This window comes from Hypanus sabinus, chromosome 19 (assembly GCF_030144855.1).
Source record: "Hypanus sabinus isolate sHypSab1 chromosome 19, sHypSab1.hap1, whole genome shotgun sequence".
NCBI lineage: Eukaryota > Metazoa > Chordata > Chondrichthyes > Myliobatiformes > Dasyatidae > Hypanus > Hypanus sabinus.
Window position 1 is genome coordinate 23838007 of NC_082724.1, and position 18662 is coordinate 23856668.

At 41.3% G+C, this 18662-nt stretch overlaps 1 protein-coding gene across 5 annotated transcripts in view; it reads left to right on the forward strand.

Moving 5' to 3' along the window:
• The window catches only part of appl1 (adaptor protein, phosphotyrosine interaction, PH domain and leucine zipper containing 1), a 65268-nt gene that overhangs the window by 18196 nt on the left and 28410 nt on the right, over window positions 1-18662 (forward strand). For all 5 annotated transcript variants that reach the window (XM_059944180.1, XM_059944176.1, XM_059944175.1 and 2 more), the window contains 6 exons: window positions 5536-5623; window positions 6030-6071; window positions 10397-10455; window positions 10723-10869; window positions 13277-13359; window positions 15841-15999. In XM_059944180.1, coding sequence (XP_059800163.1) covers window positions 5536-5623; window positions 6030-6071; window positions 10397-10455; window positions 10723-10869; window positions 13277-13359; window positions 15841-15999 — 578 coding nt within the window. The remainder of the gene's footprint in view (window positions 1-5535; window positions 5624-6029; window positions 6072-10396; window positions 10456-10722; window positions 10870-13276; window positions 13360-15840; window positions 16000-18662) is intronic.

Sequence of the window (18662 nt, forward strand, 5' to 3'; positions counted from 1 at the left end):
AAAAAAAGATGAGTAGATTTAAAAGTTGGGGGGAGGGGAGGGAGAAGCACAAGGTGATGGATGAAACCAGGACGGGGAGGGGTGAAGTAAAGAGCTGGGAAGTTGATTGGTGAAAGAGATACAGAGCTGTAGAAGGGGGGATCTAATAGGAGAGGTCAGAAGGCCATGGAAGAAAAGGAGGGAGGAGCACCAGAGGGAGGTGATGGGCAAGGAAGGATATAGAGGGGGAAAAGGGGATGCAGAATGGTGAAGGGTGGGGAGGTCGGCATTACCAGAAGCTTGAGAAATCAGTGTTCATGCCATCAGGTCGGACGCTATTCAGACGGAATGCAAGGTGATGTTCTTCCAACCTGAGTGTGGCCTCATCAGAACAGTAGAGGAGGCCATGCACAGACATATCAGAATGGGATTGGGAAGTAGAATTAAAATGGGTGGCCATGGGGAGATTCTGCTTCTGCTTGGGGTCATCTACTGGACGCTGTAAATGACCCCAACAGAGTCGGGGGGGTGGTGAAGTGTCGCCTCACCTGGAAGGACTCTTTGGGACCCTGAATGGCAGAGGTGTAGGGGCAGGTGTAGCACTTGTTCTGCTTGCAAGGATAAGTGCCAGGAGGGAGATCAGTGGGGAGGGACGAATGGACAATGGAGTTGTGTAGGGAGCGATCCCTGCGGAAAGTGGGGAGGGAAAGATGTGCTTGGTGGTGAGATCCTTTTGGAGATGGCAAAAGTTAGGGAGAATTATGTGCTGGATGCGGAGGCTGATTGGTCGGTGAGGACAAGAGGAACCCTATCCCAAGAAGATGGGGTAAGAGCAGATGTGTGTGAAATGGAAGAGACGCGGTTGAGGGCAGCATTGATGGTGCAGGAAGGGAATCCCTTTCTTTGAAAAATGAGGGCATCTCCTTCGTTCTGGAATGAAAAGCCTCATCCTGAGAGCAGATGTGGCGAAGACGGAGGAATTGAGAAAAGGGATGGCGTTTTTACAAGTACAAGGTGAGAAGAGATTTAGTCCAGATCACTGTGAGAGTCCGTGTTTATAATAGACATCAGTAGATAAGCTGTCTTCAGAGATGGAGACAGGAAGATCATGAAAGGGGAGGGAGGTGCTGGAAATATGGCCTCCTGTATATCGGTGAGACCCAATCCAATTTGGGAGACCACTTTGCCTAGCATCAATGCTCTGTCCGCCAGATTAAGCAAGATCTCCTGGTGTTAATTCCACTTCCCATTCCGTTTCTGATATGTTCATCCATGACCATCTCCCCCTGTTGTGATGAGGCCGCACTCAGGTTGGAGGAACAACAGCTTGTATTCTGACTGGGTAGCCTCCAATGTGATGTCATGAACATTGATTTCGCAAACTTTTGGTATTGCCCCCCCACCTCTCCTTCAGCGTTCCCCGTTTCCCTTTCCCTTGCCTGCATGTTGTCTCCCTCTGTGCTCCTTCCCCCTTTTGTCTTTCATGGCCTTCTGTCCTCTCCTATTAGATTGTTTGAGATGTGTCTATTTTAATGCAAGGAGTAATTTGATGAGCTTAGAGCATGGATCAGTACTTGGAGCTATGATGTTTAGCCATTGCAGAGACTTGGATGGCTCAAGGGCAGGAATGGTTACTTCGAGTGCCAGGCTTTACATGCTTCAGAAAGGACAGGGCGGGAGGCAAAAGAGGTGGGGGCACGGCACTGTTGATCAAAGATAGTGTCATGGTTGCAAAGAAAGAGGAAGACATGGAGGGATTGTCTACGGAATCTCTGTGGGTGGAAGTTAGGAACCAGAAGGGTTCAATAACTCTACTGGGAGTTTTTTTATAGAACACCCAATAGTAACAGGGACATCGAGGAGCAGATAGGGAGACAGATTCTGGAAAGGTGTAATAATAACAGGGTTGTTGTGGTGGAAGATTTTAATTTACCAAATATCGATTGGCATGTCCCTAGAGCGAGGGGTTTAGAGGGGGTGGAGTTTATTAGGTGTGTTCAGGAAGGTTTCTTGACACAGTATGTAGATAAGCCTACAAGAGGAGAGGCCGTACTTGATCTGGTATTAGGAAATGAACCTGGTCAGGTGTCAGATCTCTCAGTGGGAGAGCATTTTGGAGATATTGATCACAATTCTACCTCCTTTACCATAGCATTGGATTAAGGGGAAATATGAGGCTATCAGACAGGAACTTGGAAGCATAAATTGGGAACAGATGTTCTCATGGAAATGTACGGAATAAATGTGGCATATGTTCAGGGGATATTTGCGTTGAGTTCTGCATGGGCACATTCCAATGAGACAGGGTACAGGATGGTAGGGTACAGGAACCGTGGTGTACAAAGGCTGTTGTAATCTAGTAAAGAAGAAAAGCTTACGAAAGGTTCAAAAAGCTAGGTAATGATAGAAATCTAGAATATTATAAGGATAGCAGGAAGAAGCTTAAGAAAGAAATTAGGAGAGCCAGAAGCGGCCATGAGAAGGCCTTGGTGGACAGGATTAAGGAAAACCCCAAGGCATTCTACAAGTATGTGAAGAGCAAGGGGATAAGACATGAAAGAATGAGACCAATCTAGTGTGACAGTGGAAGAGTGTGTATGGAGATAGCAGAGGTACTTAATGAGTACTTTGCTTCAGTATTCACTACAGGAAAGGATTTTGCAATTGTAGGGATGACTTACAGCGGACTGAAAAGTTTGAACATGTAGATATTAAGAAAGAGGATATGCAGGAGCTATTGGAGAGCATTAAGTTGGATTAAGTCACCAGGACTGGACTGGACTGGCTACTGTGGGAAGCGAAGGAGGAGATTGCTGAGCCTCTGGTGATGATCTTTGCATCATCGATGAGGACGGGAGAGGTTCCGGAGAATCGGAGGGTGGTGGATGTTGTTCCTTATTCAAAAAAGGGAGTAGAGGTAGCCCAGGAAATTATAGACCTGTGAGTCTTACTTCAGTAGTTGGTAAGTTGATGGAGAAGATCGTGAGAGGCAGGATTTATAAGCATTTGGAGAGGCATAATATGATTAGGAATAGTCAGCATGGCTTTATGAAGGGCAGGTCATGCCGTATGAGCCTGATTGAATTTTTTGAGGATGTGACTAAACACATTGATGAAGGTAGAGCAGTAGATGTAGAGTATATGGCTTTCAGCAAGGCATTTGATAAGGTACCCCATGCAAGGCTTATTGAGAAAGTAAGGAGGCATGGGATCCAAGGGGACATTGCTTTGTGGATCCAAAACTGGCTTGCCCTCTGAAGGCAAAGAGTGGTTGTAGACGGGTCATATTCTGCATGGAGGTCAGTGACCAGTGGTGTGCCTCAGGGATCTGTTCTGGGACCCCTACTCTTTGTGATTTTTATAAATGACCTGGATGAGGAAGTGGAGGGATGGGTTAGTAAATTTGCTAATGACACAAAGGTTGGGGGTGTTGTGGATAGTGTAGAGGGCTGACAGAGGTTACAGCGGGACATTGATAGGATGCAAAACTGGGCTGAGAAGATGGAGTTCAACCCAAATAAGTGTGAGGTGGTTCATTTTGATAGGTCAAATATGATGGCAGAATACAGTATTAATGGTAAGACTCTTGGCAGTGTGGAGGATCAGAGGGATCTTGGGGTCTGAAGTCCATAGGACACTCAAAGCTGCTGCCTAGGTTGACTCTGTGGTTAAGACAGCATATGATGCTTTGGCCTTCATCAATTGTGGGATTGAGTTTAGGAGCCGAGAGGTAATGTTGCAGCAATGTAGGACCCTGGTCAGATCTGGAGTACTGTGCTCAGTTCTGGTCGCCTCACTACAGGAAGTACGTGGAAACCATAGAAAGTGTGCAGAGGAGATTTACAAGGATGTTGCCTGGATTGGGGAGCATGCCTTATGAGAATAGGTTGAGTGAACTCAGCCTTTTTAAAATATGCTAAATGCTAAAATATTGAATAAATTTGAGTATTGTGATTACAAGGCTGCTTCCATAGAGTTTTTACAGATCTTTTCAGTTCTAAGTATACATCGATAGTAGACTTAAACACAAGGGACATGTTAAAGAAGTTTGCATATGATGAAAAGGTTGGCCATACTGAAATAATTGGTTCTGAGGAGGAAAGCTTCAAACTGTAGGTAGAAAAGAGGCAAATGTAATGCAGTCAGTAAAGATGTAAGGTAACTCATTTGAGGGAAGAGGCAATGCGCCATGGGAGGAAGCTGGAAGATGTGGAGGACAAGAGGAACCCACAAATCCTTAAAAGTAGCAAGATTGATAAAAGAGTTTATGTATTTGAGATGTTTATCAAGAATAGGGTGATCATCTTAGAACTGTATATGACAACCGCAGTTTCAGCTCTCCTTACATCAGATGGGATCCCAAAGGTATTTGTGAACATTAGTTTAAGGTCTGTCCCAAGCCTTATTGGCTCATCAGGCCAGTGCTTATGCTGGTTTCCGTGGCATGAAGTGACTGAGAGTATGAGCCCCCCCCCTGCCCCCAGATAGGATGCCAGTCTATTGCGAGATTAACCCCCAGCATTTTGCTGGTACCCATTTTCAGCTGGGTGGACTGGAGCAATGTGTGGTTAAGTACCTTGCTCAAGGACACAACACGCTGCCTCAGCTGGGGCTCGAACTCACAACCTCAGAATACTAGTCCAGTGCCTTAACCACTTGGCCACGCACATTTGTGAACATGCTGCAGGTTAAAAAAATAGGCTCTCGCTTGCTCTCGACTATAGAAGTAGTGCCTGAAGATAGGATTTGGCTGGGCAGTGATTTTTAACACAAGCCTGGCATAAAATTACATTGTAACTGAGTCTTCGTGATGGTGTTATTTTTTTTCTTGAAGTAGGAAAAATCTTAACTTCTTTCTTCTTTGTTTCTTCACCTTATATCAAATTTCTGATCTCGGTTCAAATTAGGGCACTTTGCAGTGTTTAAGCTCAGTTGTCATTCTACATGTTAAAGTCAAAGGATGTGGTCAGTGTGATTTGTAGATTTGGAACTCAGCACAACTGATATCAGTCAGTATACTCAAGGCTGGGAAAATTCAGTTCTTGGAGGGAAAGAACATAAATTTGTAGCGGTGTGCTACACGCAGCGCTGAAATAACGACACGGAGTCGGTAAACTGCAGTTAAAGAAGATTTTATTTGAACTTCGCAGCTTCGCTTTAAAGCCTCCCTGATCCCGCCCTACCCGGGCACGGATGCTGTAGGAGGCATGTATTCACAGTCCCGCACGAGCTTTTCCCTTTGTTAATGAAGCAGACCTGGCGCCCTTTTGGGACTGGCCTTTATGCTGGCGCGCTGGCTATTTGTGAGCCAGTTCAAGTGTGCTAGGAAGTGGGTCGCCACAAATTCACATTAAAGCAATAAGGAAATGTGCCTCAGCTGGTAGCAGAATTATCAGGGACAGCAATTTAGAATTTATTGTTATATTTTGTCTGTATTCAGCAGATGACTTGAAACTTTCTAATGTTTGTTTAATTAGCATGGAAAGCTAAGTATAAGGACATTTTCAGATTTATTTACTTCTTTTCTAGAAAATGTATTTTCTTGTTGTCTTCTAGCTCAGTTCCTGCCATGCTGTTCTTTCAACACAATTGGCAGATGCTATGATGTTCCCCATTACACAATTTAAGGAAAAAGATCTAAAAGGTATGAAAATTGTAGAAATTCTATTCAACAGTAATAATTATCTTCTGCTATTATCTGGTTATGTGCCTAAGTAAATATGTAAGTGTTTACAAGTAGAATGTTTCTGTGGATTCTGAATGTGGATGTTTCATTAGGGCTATCAAGTCCAGGATCATTTGGAAAAAATGAAATAGAAATAAGATAGATGTGCAGTGTGATTTATAGTTGTTTAACCCTGAAAGACCTTGTATTTCACAATACAGCACCTCTTCAGTGCCACATTGAACATGTGGAGTTTGAACCCATGAATTAATGATTATAAAATAGAGATATTACGATATTTGCAATGTAATACTTACTGAATAGAAATGAAAGCAATCGAGTTATGATTAATTCCTTTCATCAGTAACTTTTCCTTTGTTTACAGAAATGTTAACCCTGAATGAAGTCTTTGCTATAGCTAGTCATGGTGAGTGTCATTTTAGTTATAAACACCTTGACTTTTAAAAAATATCCATAACAAAGATCTTTTTACACTTGAGTACTCAGCATTAACTTGAGTAACTGTGATCATGTAGGAACCCTGAAACCCCCACCCCTGATCTACAAGCAACCCTGTCCACCGTGCCCCACAACCTAACTTTGATAGTCCTGGGCATTTCCATTCTCCACCTCCCCCATACAAACAACCCACCCCCAACCAATCTGCCTCTCTAGCCTATTTGTTCAGGAAGTGTACCGTTTCTGAATTTTGTGCGTAATTTGCGGTGACCTATAAATTACCCAAGATATCTGATAAATGAGGTGGTTGAAAAAAATTGATAGATCAAATTTTTAAGACTGTAAACCTTTCGAGAATGTATCATGTTTACTGTGGGATTAACACAGGCTACATTGTAACTGTTCATTAGGACAAGATGGCCATAGTTTTCTATTAACGGAAAATTACTTTTTTTGCCTTTTATATATTCCTATATATATAGGAGCACTGAAAATGGCTGCTTTTGTCATCATAATGGTACTTAAAAGTAAATAGCTTAGGAATAACTTATGAACAAAATGTGCACATGAATTAGAATGAGGCTTTTTGCTTACATATTTTATTTGTAGTCACTAATTTATCATTGTAGTTAGAAACGACCTCACCTGTAGCTGGGTAACTGTCAGGAGAGGGAAAGAGAATAGCTGAACAGCGCAGAGTACCATCTTTCACTGTGCTTTGGGTGCTGTTAGGGGGAGATGGTGGCCTACCAGGGAAAAGCTGCGGTCTCTGCAAACTCAGGCACTCAGTCTGGCTCAGTGGCTCAGAAGGGAGGAGAAGGTTCAAGGTACATTTCTTATCAAAGTGTGTATGCAATATACAACTCTGAGATTCGTCTTCTCCAGACAGCCACGCACACAAAAATAACAAATAGGGCAAACGGCAACAAGAACAGCAGCATCTCTCCAGCCATGCAAAAAAGCAAATCATGCTAACGACGACAAGAAGAACGAGGGAAAGCACTATGTAAAAACATAAAATCAAAAAAAAAGTCCAATCAAAACACAGTTGAACTACAGTCCAATCCACAAACCGCAGACCCAGAACTTTGGCACCATCCTTCGGCAGAATTGAAGGACTCAGAGACCATTTGAATGCAGGGACCTTCCCTCAGGAGCAGTGAGAGAGAGAAATAGAGCAAGAGACCATCACAAGCAGACATATTCTTCTGGCAGCAGCGAGCGAGACACTGGTAGATGGTGCTGAACACTCGCTTTGATGTTTCAATCTTCCTCAACACTTTAACTGGCGAGAATTGAAGTCGATTGTGGGCTCAAGCCCGGTCTCTAAGCTTCTTGGCCTCGAGGCCACTGCCTTGCAGAATCTTCTCGGAGACAGCAAAGTGCCAGATCACTCAATCAGCCTGAAAACACACCATTGAACTGTAGAAGAGGGGAGAGGTGGTGAGGGGGATTAAGTAGTTAGGGATGAATGCTATGTTGCTCACCAAACGGCAGAGTCAGAGTGTCTTAGATTGCATTCACAGCATTCTTAAGGGGAGGTGAACAGCTGGAAGTCTTGGTACTGTTACGTACCCCGTAACTGGGTCACTTACCAGCAAAGATAGAGAGGTCCGTTGAAGTCTGATGGTATTATTTTTAACAGTATTTATTGATAAAAATACACAAAAATAATATCAATGCAAACATACAGATAATATACGTCGTCAATACTAAATCTAAAAGCGCGGGTATAATAATAATAAGAAATAGCTCTATCGTTGTCTAGGGGATAATGTATTGTCCAATGGAAATATAAAAGTCACTTTAGTTCATTCAAGTTGCAGCTTTTTGGTTTGAGAGAAAGACGGGTTAAAACTTGCCCAGTCCTTTTATGATGTCAATCCTTCGAGAGTCATTGGGAGTTGATTTCCCCGTTGTTAACTAAAAACCGTTCTTCCGTGGTCAAGGCACACCGATTCCGGGGCAAATGGAAACGGATGCACGTTGCCTTCCAACCGGCTTTTGCTATTACAGGATCGCTAGTGTTTCTTCTGGTGCGTCTGAGGGGCTGTTCCCACAGACCCTCTTTTATCCTGACTCACAGGGTCTCAGATGTCAATCAGGTTGAGATGATGCAATCTCTCTCTCAACCAGCCCACTTTGCCTGAGGGCTTTCACGAAGCACAGTATTTTAATACACAATTCCGTCTCCAAGATACAACGGCCGTTTCCCGTAGCTTTATATCGCCGGGGGGGTCAAGACATTCCAAACGTCTCTCTCTCATTTCCTGGGTCTCCTGACCCAAATCAATAGCGATCCTGCGATTCTCAAAAAGGAGGGGACTGCAGGCGTAACAGTACATATTGGTACCAACAGCATAAGTAGAAAAAGGGATGAGGTCCTGAAGAGTGAATATGTGGGCCAGATAGGAAACTAAAAAGCAGGATCTCAAGTGTGGTAGTCTCTGGATTGTTGCCTGTGTTACACACCAATGATGGTAAAAATAGGAAGATATGGCAGCTAAATATGTGGTTGAAGTATGGGTTCAGGGGGCTGGGTTTCAGATTTGTGAATCATTGGGATCTCTTCTGGGGAAGGTATGACCTATACAAAAGGGACGGGTTACACCAGAGCTCAAGGGGGGCTTGGCTGTGGATAGGGTATAAGTGTAGTTAATTGGATAGGTTCAAATGGGTCTACTTTAATGTAAGAAGTATAAAGAACAAGGGTGATGAACCTAGAGCTTGAATCAGTACATAGAAATATAATATTATTGCCAATACAGAGATTTAGCTGTCACAAGGGGCAGAAGGAATGAAAAAGAGATGGAGAATGGTATTGCTACTTTGGGATAGCAACACAGCTGCAGAAAGGGAGGACATTAGAGAGATTGTCCACTGAGTAGGTGTGGCTGGAAGTCACGAACAGGAAGGGAGCAATCATTCTATTGGGTGTATTCCAAAGACCCCCTCAATGGCATCAGAAAGTAGAGTGTGAAGCAGATTTTGGAAAGATGCAAAAAATAACAGGGTTTGTTGTCATGGGTGACTTCAACTTCCCTAATATTGATTGGCATCTCCTTCAGATGGGACAGAATTTGTTAGGTGTGTCCAATACGAATTCCTGAGACAATATGTGGAGAGGTTACACTGGATTTGGCACGAGGCAATGAACCTGGTTTGGTGACAGTTCTCTTCGTGGGAAGTGAGAGAAGGGGTTGCTGCGCTATGACATTTACATCTTCACTGGCTGCAGGAGTAGTACCAGAAGAGTGGAAGGTGACAAAAGTTATTCCTTTGTTCAGGAAAATTAATAGGGATAACCCTAAGAATTACAGACCAGTGAATCTTGCATCAGTGGTGGCCAAACTATTGGAGAGGATTCTTAGAGACAGGATTTATGAGCATTTAGAAAAGCATAGTTTGATTGGTGATAGCATGCCTTTGTGAGGGGCAGTTCATGGCTCACGAGACTGATTGAATTCTTTAAGGTGATGACAAAACAAATTGATGAAGTGGAGCAGTGAATATGGTATATATGGATTTTAGCCAGGTGTTCAACAAGGTTCACCATGGTAGGCTCAAAGTCAGGAGGCAAGGGATCCAGGGAAACTTGGCTGCATGGATTCAGAATCGGCTCTACCACAGAAGGTGGTATACGGTATATTCTGCCTGGAGGTGTTCCACTGGGACCTGTTCTGGGACCCCTGCTCTTTGTGATTTTTATAAATGACTTGGATGAGGAAATGGAAGGGTGGTTTAGTAAGTTTGCAGATACAGTAACATGAAGGTTGGTGGTGTGTGGATAGTGTAGAGGCTTGTTCTGGGCTATGACACGGCACTGATAAGATGCATAGCTGGGCTGAGAAGTAGCAGATTGAGCTCTAACTGGAAAAGTATGAAATTAATTACTTTGGAAGGTCGAACGAAGGCAAAGTACAAAGTTAATGGCAGGATTCATAGCAGTGTGGAGGAACAGTAGGTCCACATCCATAGATCCCTTAAAATTACCATACATGTTGATAGGATGATTTAGAAGATGTATGGTGTGTTGGCCTTCATTAGTTGGGGGATGATTTTTTTTTTACGTAGGGAGTGGTAAGCTTATGGACCAAACTGCCTGGGTGATGCTAGAGGCAGATACTTAAGATTTAAGAGACTTTTGGCTAGACACATGGATGAAAGAAAACTGGAGGACTACGTGGGAAGGAAGCATTAGATTAATGTTGGAGTGAGTAGGTTAAAATTTTGGCACAACATCATGAGTCTGTACTGTGCTGTACTATTCAATGTTCTATGTTTACCCCACAGATCATGACCTGGCTATTAACAAATACAGCAGGTTATCCAAGCGGAGGGAGAATGAAAAGGTTTGTGTTGTTTCGTTTGCTTTCTATTCCAAGTTTAAAACATTATTTTCTGTATTCAGCTGCATCATTCATGGCAGCCATATTTTTAAAAGAAATTTCAGCATTGCTAATTGAAAATCTTTGTTATAATATTTAGCTGAGCTCACTGTAGTTGTGAGATATTTAAGTGCCTTCATTGGTGGCTGTTGATGATATTCATTCTGTGTTAGTCAGTGTGTTTGCAGTTTAATAAATGTGGTTTGTTTTAAACATTTTTTTTCATAACAGATAAAAATGGAAATAACTGAAGACTTGTACACATCTAGAAAAAAACAGCACCAAACCATGATGCACTACTTTAGTGCCCTGAACACTTTACAGTACAAGAAAAAGATTGCACTTCTAGAACCTCTCCTTGGCTATATGCAAGCTCAGGTATGTTAGCACAAAACTGAAATTATTATTTTGATTACAGGTTTTCCCCTCTATCCGAAGGTAGAACGTTCCTATGAAACCGTTTGTAAGCTGAAATGTCATAAAGCGAAGAAGCAATTACCATTAATTTATATGGGAAAAATTTCTGAGCGTTCCCAGACCCAATAAATAACCTCCCAAATAACACATAAAACCTAAAATAACACGAACATATAGTAAAAGCAGGAATGATATGATAAATATACAGCCTGTATAAAACAGAAATATTGTATGTATGATGTAGTTTCACTTATCAAAATCGGGAAGACAGCGAGCCAAAATTGATGTAGAGAAAAAAAATCGGCTCGGACACGTATGCGTGCACAACTACCCGCACAAGGTTTCACGGTCATGGTAATCTTTCTCGGGGTAACACACGTATAAAGCGGGCATCTTTTTATCGTAAAAGCAAAAATCCTCTTTTGGTTAGCAAAAACAGATACTAATGTAGGTCTTTTGTAACAGCGAGCTGTCATAAAACAAACGTTCGAAAAATGGGGGCCACCTGTATTGTCCCTCTTTAAGTTGCTAACTTTCCAAATGAAATCATGGGTTTCTTAGCATGTTTGGTTTCATTTTAAAAAAAATTACAATTAAAGCAACAGCCAGTTCAGGTGACCATAGGTCATATTTGTCATCTGATGTCTCATTTGAGTGGTTCAGAGTTGAGGGTAATTTGGTTCATATACTCAAATTCTGCATTTCCTCCTTTTTGTGTGTTGGAGCAATGATACATGGAACACCAATGTCAAATGATAGCTCCACAAAAAAATTATGATCTGCAGCATGGTTTGTGTACTCAAAATGTTGTGTTATGTTGCAATCCAAATAGGGATGACAGGAACACTTACTTTATTTAAACTGCCATCACTCTGCTGTGCAGTAAAGAAAGGGCTTCACCCTGTAATGGCACAGCTTCCTACACTAGCAAGACTGCAGTGGTACACATGGCTACTCTGGAAGAGAAGAAGTGCAATGAGAGCACCAGAATTCTCAAAGTTTTTGAAGTTCTGAGATATATGCTAGGAAGGAAAGCTCATGTATAAAGCAGCGATGTTGGGAGAATATCAAGACCTCCAGGCATGTGAAATTATAGCACTATAAATTCATCCCTTTAATGTTGACTCTCAAGTGCATAGTACACTGACCATCCTATCCATCTTTCTTTAAATATTGGATTCCTCTCCCCTCCCCAAAGCCCCTGCCATACATATTGAGGCCTATGCAGGTACAATGATATGCTTATTTGTTTTTTTATTATCCTTTTCTTCCATCGAGGCAGAAGCTGTCAGGAGTAAGAGAATGATTAAACTGTATAGTAAGGGTAGGTTGCCTTGGTGCAATGTCCCCTGGAGTGCACTCGAAGGCTTCTGATTGGTAGATGGACTACTGAGTCATCAATTAAATTAATCTGTTGATAGTTTGTTCAATATACACACTTTGCTGGTTTGAGCATGGTCTGTGTATATGGATAGGTATGTGAGTATTCTCAGGATGGAATTCGTGTGAAATACCTATTTGTGAGCTAAGCATCCTTTAAATGATGCTGTGATATGCAATTGATTGTGTTAATTATTCTTTATTTGTGACAGTCAAAAAAGACTTGTTTTCTGAATCTGGGAGCCAAGATTTATGTTGGGGAGATTTCAGACATGTGTTGCATGATGTCTCATTTTACTGGGTGCTTGTCTGACACTTGGAAACGCTGGATGTGGTAGCAACAGTCCTGACCAGAGGTGCCTGGTTCAATTCCGTGACTGGTTTAATTTAACCCTGATAAGTGCTAATAGATTTTACTCAGGGTTACAGCAATTCTGGATCACAGCACTGCAAAAGCCACCACAGTGTACCCTGTCCTATACAATGGGGCTCTAAGCTTCACTGGACTACACTACCCTTTCTTGTCAAGAACATTGTCAGAGCTCCTTGTTTACTATCAAAATTGTTGGGTTGGTCATAAACATTGTGGCTATATATGATTCTGTAGTTCAACACGAGTGATGAGTGCGGAATAAATTTGACTTGGATCCAGTGTCAAGTTCTGAAAGTGGTGAATTTATGTCCCGGAAGATGGTGGAAACTGTATCATGAGAAATATTAAAGTGTTGTTGAATTAATATATATTTGACAGGTAGATTAAGTGAGAAATATTGGAGAAGTGGCACTGAGGCGGAATTGAGGAAGATCAGCCATGATTCATATAAAATGGCTGGGCAGCCCTGAAGGGCCTTATGACTTATTCCTGTTCTTACTTAATTGTGTTCTTCCTATAATTTGGTAATAAGATTAAAAAAAACCAAAAATATTTATTATATTTTCAGTTTGACAATTTTTCCTAAATGTACTAATTTATTGTAATTGTTTTTAGATAAACTTTTTTAAGATGGGCTCTGAGCATATGACCCAGCAGCTGGAAGAATTTCTGACAAATATTGGCACTAGTGTGCAGGGGTAAGTAATTGTTTCCTCTTGTAATAGCTCCATTTACTAATCATATTTCTGCTGTACCATTACTGATTTTGTATTTGCTAAGGTTCTTCCAGCTGGTTAATCAATTTTCTGCTTGATTTAGTAAAAAATGAGGATTATAACACTTGAAAGTGGTGATGCTTGCTGCAGAACTGAAAATACTGCTCAGAAGAATGCAGCAATCTCTGAGCTGCTGCTGATTTTACTTTTCCCAGTGTTAATACCAAGTAGCAGTGATGCCCCAAAGCTGATGCCCTGTGGTATGCCCAGTAAGGCTGTGTAGCAACTTACTAATTGAATTCTTTTCACTGAAGCAAACTAAGAATTAAAAATACCACATAACTAGTATAAAATAGTTAAAAGCAACCAAAATAAGAATTAAGCCATACAAATGAAATTAAGGTTAAAGGTGAAATCTAAATTTCAAATACAAACTTGCTCTGTTCAGCAAATCCTGGTGAGCATTGGGCTAGACTGTGATTATGTTAGATGTTGTAAAATCTGTTTTAGGTTTATGTGTAAACTGGCATTTGGTACTCTCCAGATGACACTTGTTTTTTTTTGAGGCATTGATTCATAAGAAAAAGGAAAAGAAATATAATAGGTTACTTAAACCAGAGAAAGTAAGTGAATCTGGAGCTTCAGGACACTTTTGTGGTCTGATAATCTGGATTTGAGCAGTTATTTGGAAGACAATTTGTGATACAGTGGCATGCAAAGGTTTTGGGCACCCCTCGTCAAAATTTCTGTTACTGTGAGTAGCTAAGCGAGTAAAAGATGACCTGATTTCAAAAAGGCATAAAGTTAAAGATGACATATTCCTTTAATATTTTAAGCAAGATTACTTTTTTATTTCCATCTTTTACAGTTTCAAAATAACAAAAAAGGAAAAGGGCCTGAAGCAAACGTTTGGGCACCCTGCATGATCAGTACTTAGTAACACCCCCTTTGGCAAGTATCACAGCTTGTAAACGCTCTCTGTAGCCAGCTACGAGTCTTTCAATTCTTTTTGAGGGATTTTTGCCCATTCTTCCTTGCAAAAGGTTTCTAGCTCTGTGAGATTCTTGGGCCGTCTTGCAAGCACTGCTCTTTTAAGGTCTATCCACAGATTTTCAATGATGTTTAGGTCGGGGGACTGTGAGGGCATGGCAAAACCTTCAGCTTGCACCTCTTGAGGTAGTCCATTGTGGATTTTGAGGTGTGTTTAGGATCATTATCCTGTTGTAGAAGCTATCCTCTTTTTATTTTCAGCTTTTTTACAGACAGTGTGATGTTTGCTTCCAGAATTTGCTGGTATTTAATTGAATTAATTCTTCTCTCTTCCGGTGAAATGTTCCCCGTGCAACTGACTGCAACACAAGCCCAAAGTGTGATCGATCCACCTCCATGCTTAACAGTTGGAGAGGTTTTCTTTTCATGAAATTCTGCACCCTTTTTTCTCCAAACATACCTTTGTTCAACGTGACCAAAAAGTTCAGTTTTAACTTCATCAGTCCACAGGACTTGTTTCCAAAATGCATCAGGCTTGTTTAGATGTTCCTTTGCAAACTTCTGATGCTGAATTTTGTGGTGAGGACGCAAGAAAGGTTTTCTTCTGATGACTCTTCCATGAAGGTCATATTTGTGCAGGTGTCACTGCACAGTAGAACAGTGCACCAACACTCCAGACTCTGCTAAATCTTCCTGAAGGTCTTTTATAGTCAAATGGGGTTTTGATTTGCCTTTCTAGCAGTCCTACGAGCAGTTCTCTCAGAAAGTTTTCTTGGTCTTCCAGACCTCAACTTGACCTCCACTGTTCCTGTTAGTTCCTGTTAACTGCCATTTCTTAATCACATTATGGATTGATGAATCGGCTACCTGAAAATGCTTTGCTATCTTCTTATAGCCTTCTCCTGCTTTGTGGGCATCATTTATTTTAGTTTTCAGAGTGCTAGGCAGCTGCTTAGAGGAGCCTATGGCTGCTGATATTTGGGACAGGGTTTGAGGAGTCAGGGTATTTATAAAGCTTTGAAATTTGCATCACCTGGCCTTTCCTAATGATGACCATGAACAAGCCATAGCCCTAACAAGCTAATTAAGGTCTGAGACCTTGGTAAAAGTTATCTAAGAGCTCAAATCTCTTGGGGTGCTCCTTTTTTTTTTCACTCTAAAATTGTACAAAACAAAAATAATACACTAATCTTGCTTAAAATGTTGAAAAGAATGTTTCATCCTTAACTTTATGACTTTTGGAGATCAGTTCATCTTCTACTCACTTAACTATTCACAGTAACAGAAATTTTGACCAGCGGTGCCCAAACTTTGATATTTGGGCACTGTAAATTTTTGTAACCAATATATTTACACTAATAATAATTTCTGATTATGATCTTAGCAGTGTACTTAGATGTTGATTATCTAATTTTGTGTGGATTTCAACAGAATTCCTAATGCTTAAATCACCAATGTTTAATGCTTTTTTAGTGTCCGAAGGGAGATGGAGACAGAACAGGAAATAATGAATCAGACTATTCAGGACTTGGAAGCAGCCAGTGATTGTTTGTATGTTCCTGAGCCAGATACAAAAATATTCAATGTTAACAGAAACCTAACTAGAAAATCTGGATATATGAATACAAGAAAGTAAGTATCAAATTGAAAGATGGAACTGTTTTCTTGAGTTCTCATGAAGAAGCAATCACAGTTTGTGAAGGATCCATATCCTTTTATGTTTCTGTTTTAGGCAATATTCCAAGCTGATTTGCATTGAATTGATTGCTTTTTATCCCCCCTCAAGCACATTTCGGATGCCAGATACTGACTGTAAATGGCAAGGGCCTGAAGAATTGACATGCAGCAAGACCTTATGGGCAAATTTTGCCTAGTGTGTCGTGTATGTCGGTGACAACAGGGCTTCACTTGCAGATGAGCTGAATGCCTTCTCTGCTTATTTGACCAACAAAACATGGAGGAACCACCACAAACTCCCTAAGCCCCCAATAACCCTATAATTTCAGTCTCTGAGGTTGACATGCAAGCAGCCTCCAGGAGAGTGAACACATGAAAACCATTCAGCCCAGATATGTACCTGGCCAAATACTAAAGACCTGTGCTGGAGTGCTCACTGAGTGCTTCTCCAGTCTGAGGTACCCACTTGCTTTAAGCAGACATCACTTACACTCTTGCCTAAGAAGAATGTGGTAACCTGCCTCAATGACTATTGTTCAGTAGCATTGACATCCACAGTGCTGAACTGTTTTGAGAGTTTGATGAAACCTATGAACTTCTGCCTGTGAAGTGACTTGTGTCCACTTCAATTTGCCAATCGGAGCAACAAGCCCACAGCAGATGCCATCTTATTGGCTCTTCACTCAACCCTGGAGCGTCTGGACAGCAAAGATGCATATATCAGTATGCTGTTTATCGATCGCAGCTCAGCATTAAATACTACTGTCCCCTCAAAACTAATCAATAAGCTTCAAGATCTTGGCCTCAATACCTTCTTGTGCAATTGGATCTTCTATTTCTCACTTGCAGACCCCAGTCAGTTCAGATTGGTAACAACATCTCCTCCATGATCTTCATCAGCACTGGTACACCACAGGGCTGTGTGCTTAGCCCGCTGCTCTGCTCACTTTACACTTATGACTGTGAGGCTAAACACAGTTCCAAAGCCTTATTCAAGTTTGCTGAGAACACCACTGTCATTGGCCAAATCAAAGGTGGTGACGGAGCACATAGGAGGGAAAACGAAAATCTAGCTGAGTGTTGCCACAGCAACAGCCTTTCACTCAGTGTCTGCAAGACCAAGGAGCTGATTACTAACTTCAGGCGGAGGAAACCAGATGTCTGTGAGCTGATCCTCATCAGAAGATTGGAGGTGGAGAGGGTCAGCAACTTCTGGCATTATCATTTTGGAGGACCTGTCTGGGCCCAGCACATAAATGCGATTATGAAGAAAGCACGGCAACACCTCTACTTCATTAGGAGGTTGTGAAGATTCTGCATGACATCTAAAACTTTGACGTTTTATCTTCTATAGACGTGTGGTGCAGAAAACAGCACTGCCCTGGAACCAAAAACCCTATAAAAGTAACAAATAAAGGGTAAAGCCTTTCCCAACATTAAACATGTCTATATGGAACATTGTCGCAGGAGAGCAGCATCCATCATTAGGGACAACCACCGCTCTCTGTTCACTGCTGCCATCAAGAAGAAAGTACAGGAGCCTCAGAACTCACACCACCAATTACATGAACGGTTATTACCCCTCAACCATCAGGCTCTTGAACCAAAGGTGATAATCTCACTCCCCTCATCATTGAAATGTTCCCACAACCTATGGATTTATTTTCAAAGATACTTTATCTCATATTGTCGATATTTTTTGCTTACTTATTTACTACTAATATTTATTTTTTTTGTACTTGTATAGTTTGTTGCCTTTCGCACACTGGTTGAATGTCCAAGTTGGTGCAGTCTTTCAATGATTCTATATGCTTGTTATTCTATAATGGATTTATTGAATATGCTCGCAAGAAATGAATTTCAGGGTTGTATAAGGTGACATATATGTACTTTGATAATAAATTTACTTTGAACTTTGAGTGGTAGAATCTGGAAGGAGTTATTTAAATCTGAGCCACTGCTCTCTTACGTACCCAATGCTGCCTCGTGCCCTCATGTTTTGCTTTGGTTGATACCCCAGATTCAGATTGAATCCCTTACTTTCAGCTTTAATGTAAAATTCTGTGATGTGGTTATCACAGTTTTAAAGTAAAGGACTGGCTATTCAGGGCAGAGATGAAAATAAACTTCAGCGAGCAGGTGGTGCATCTTTGGAATTTTCTACTCAAGTGGGCTGCAGTGTCTTAGTGATTTCAAGGACATCAAAAGCAATGGACTTATTGCTTAAAAGTGGTACCAAAATAAAATATCAACTGTGATCTCATTGAAAGGCATAGCAGGGGTGAGAGCTGAATGACCTTCCCTTGCTATTTCACATGTTCCTGCAACCAAGAGAATAGAATGCATTCCATCACTGTAAATAGGATTCATATCTGTGTTCCATAGATAGGGCAGGAAGACTTTTAATGGAATCATTTTTATCAATTAAGCACATCTAAAGCCTTTGGTCCGAGTCATCCAGTTAGTTCATTGACTCCCCACTTAACCTCATAGTTTAACTTCCTCTCAAGTACTTAAGCAGTTTTATTTTGAAACTTTACTGAATTCCCTTCCACCACCTTTTCAGGGGCAGTGTGTTACAGTTCACTATTACTTGTTGCGTAAGAAAAATACTTTGG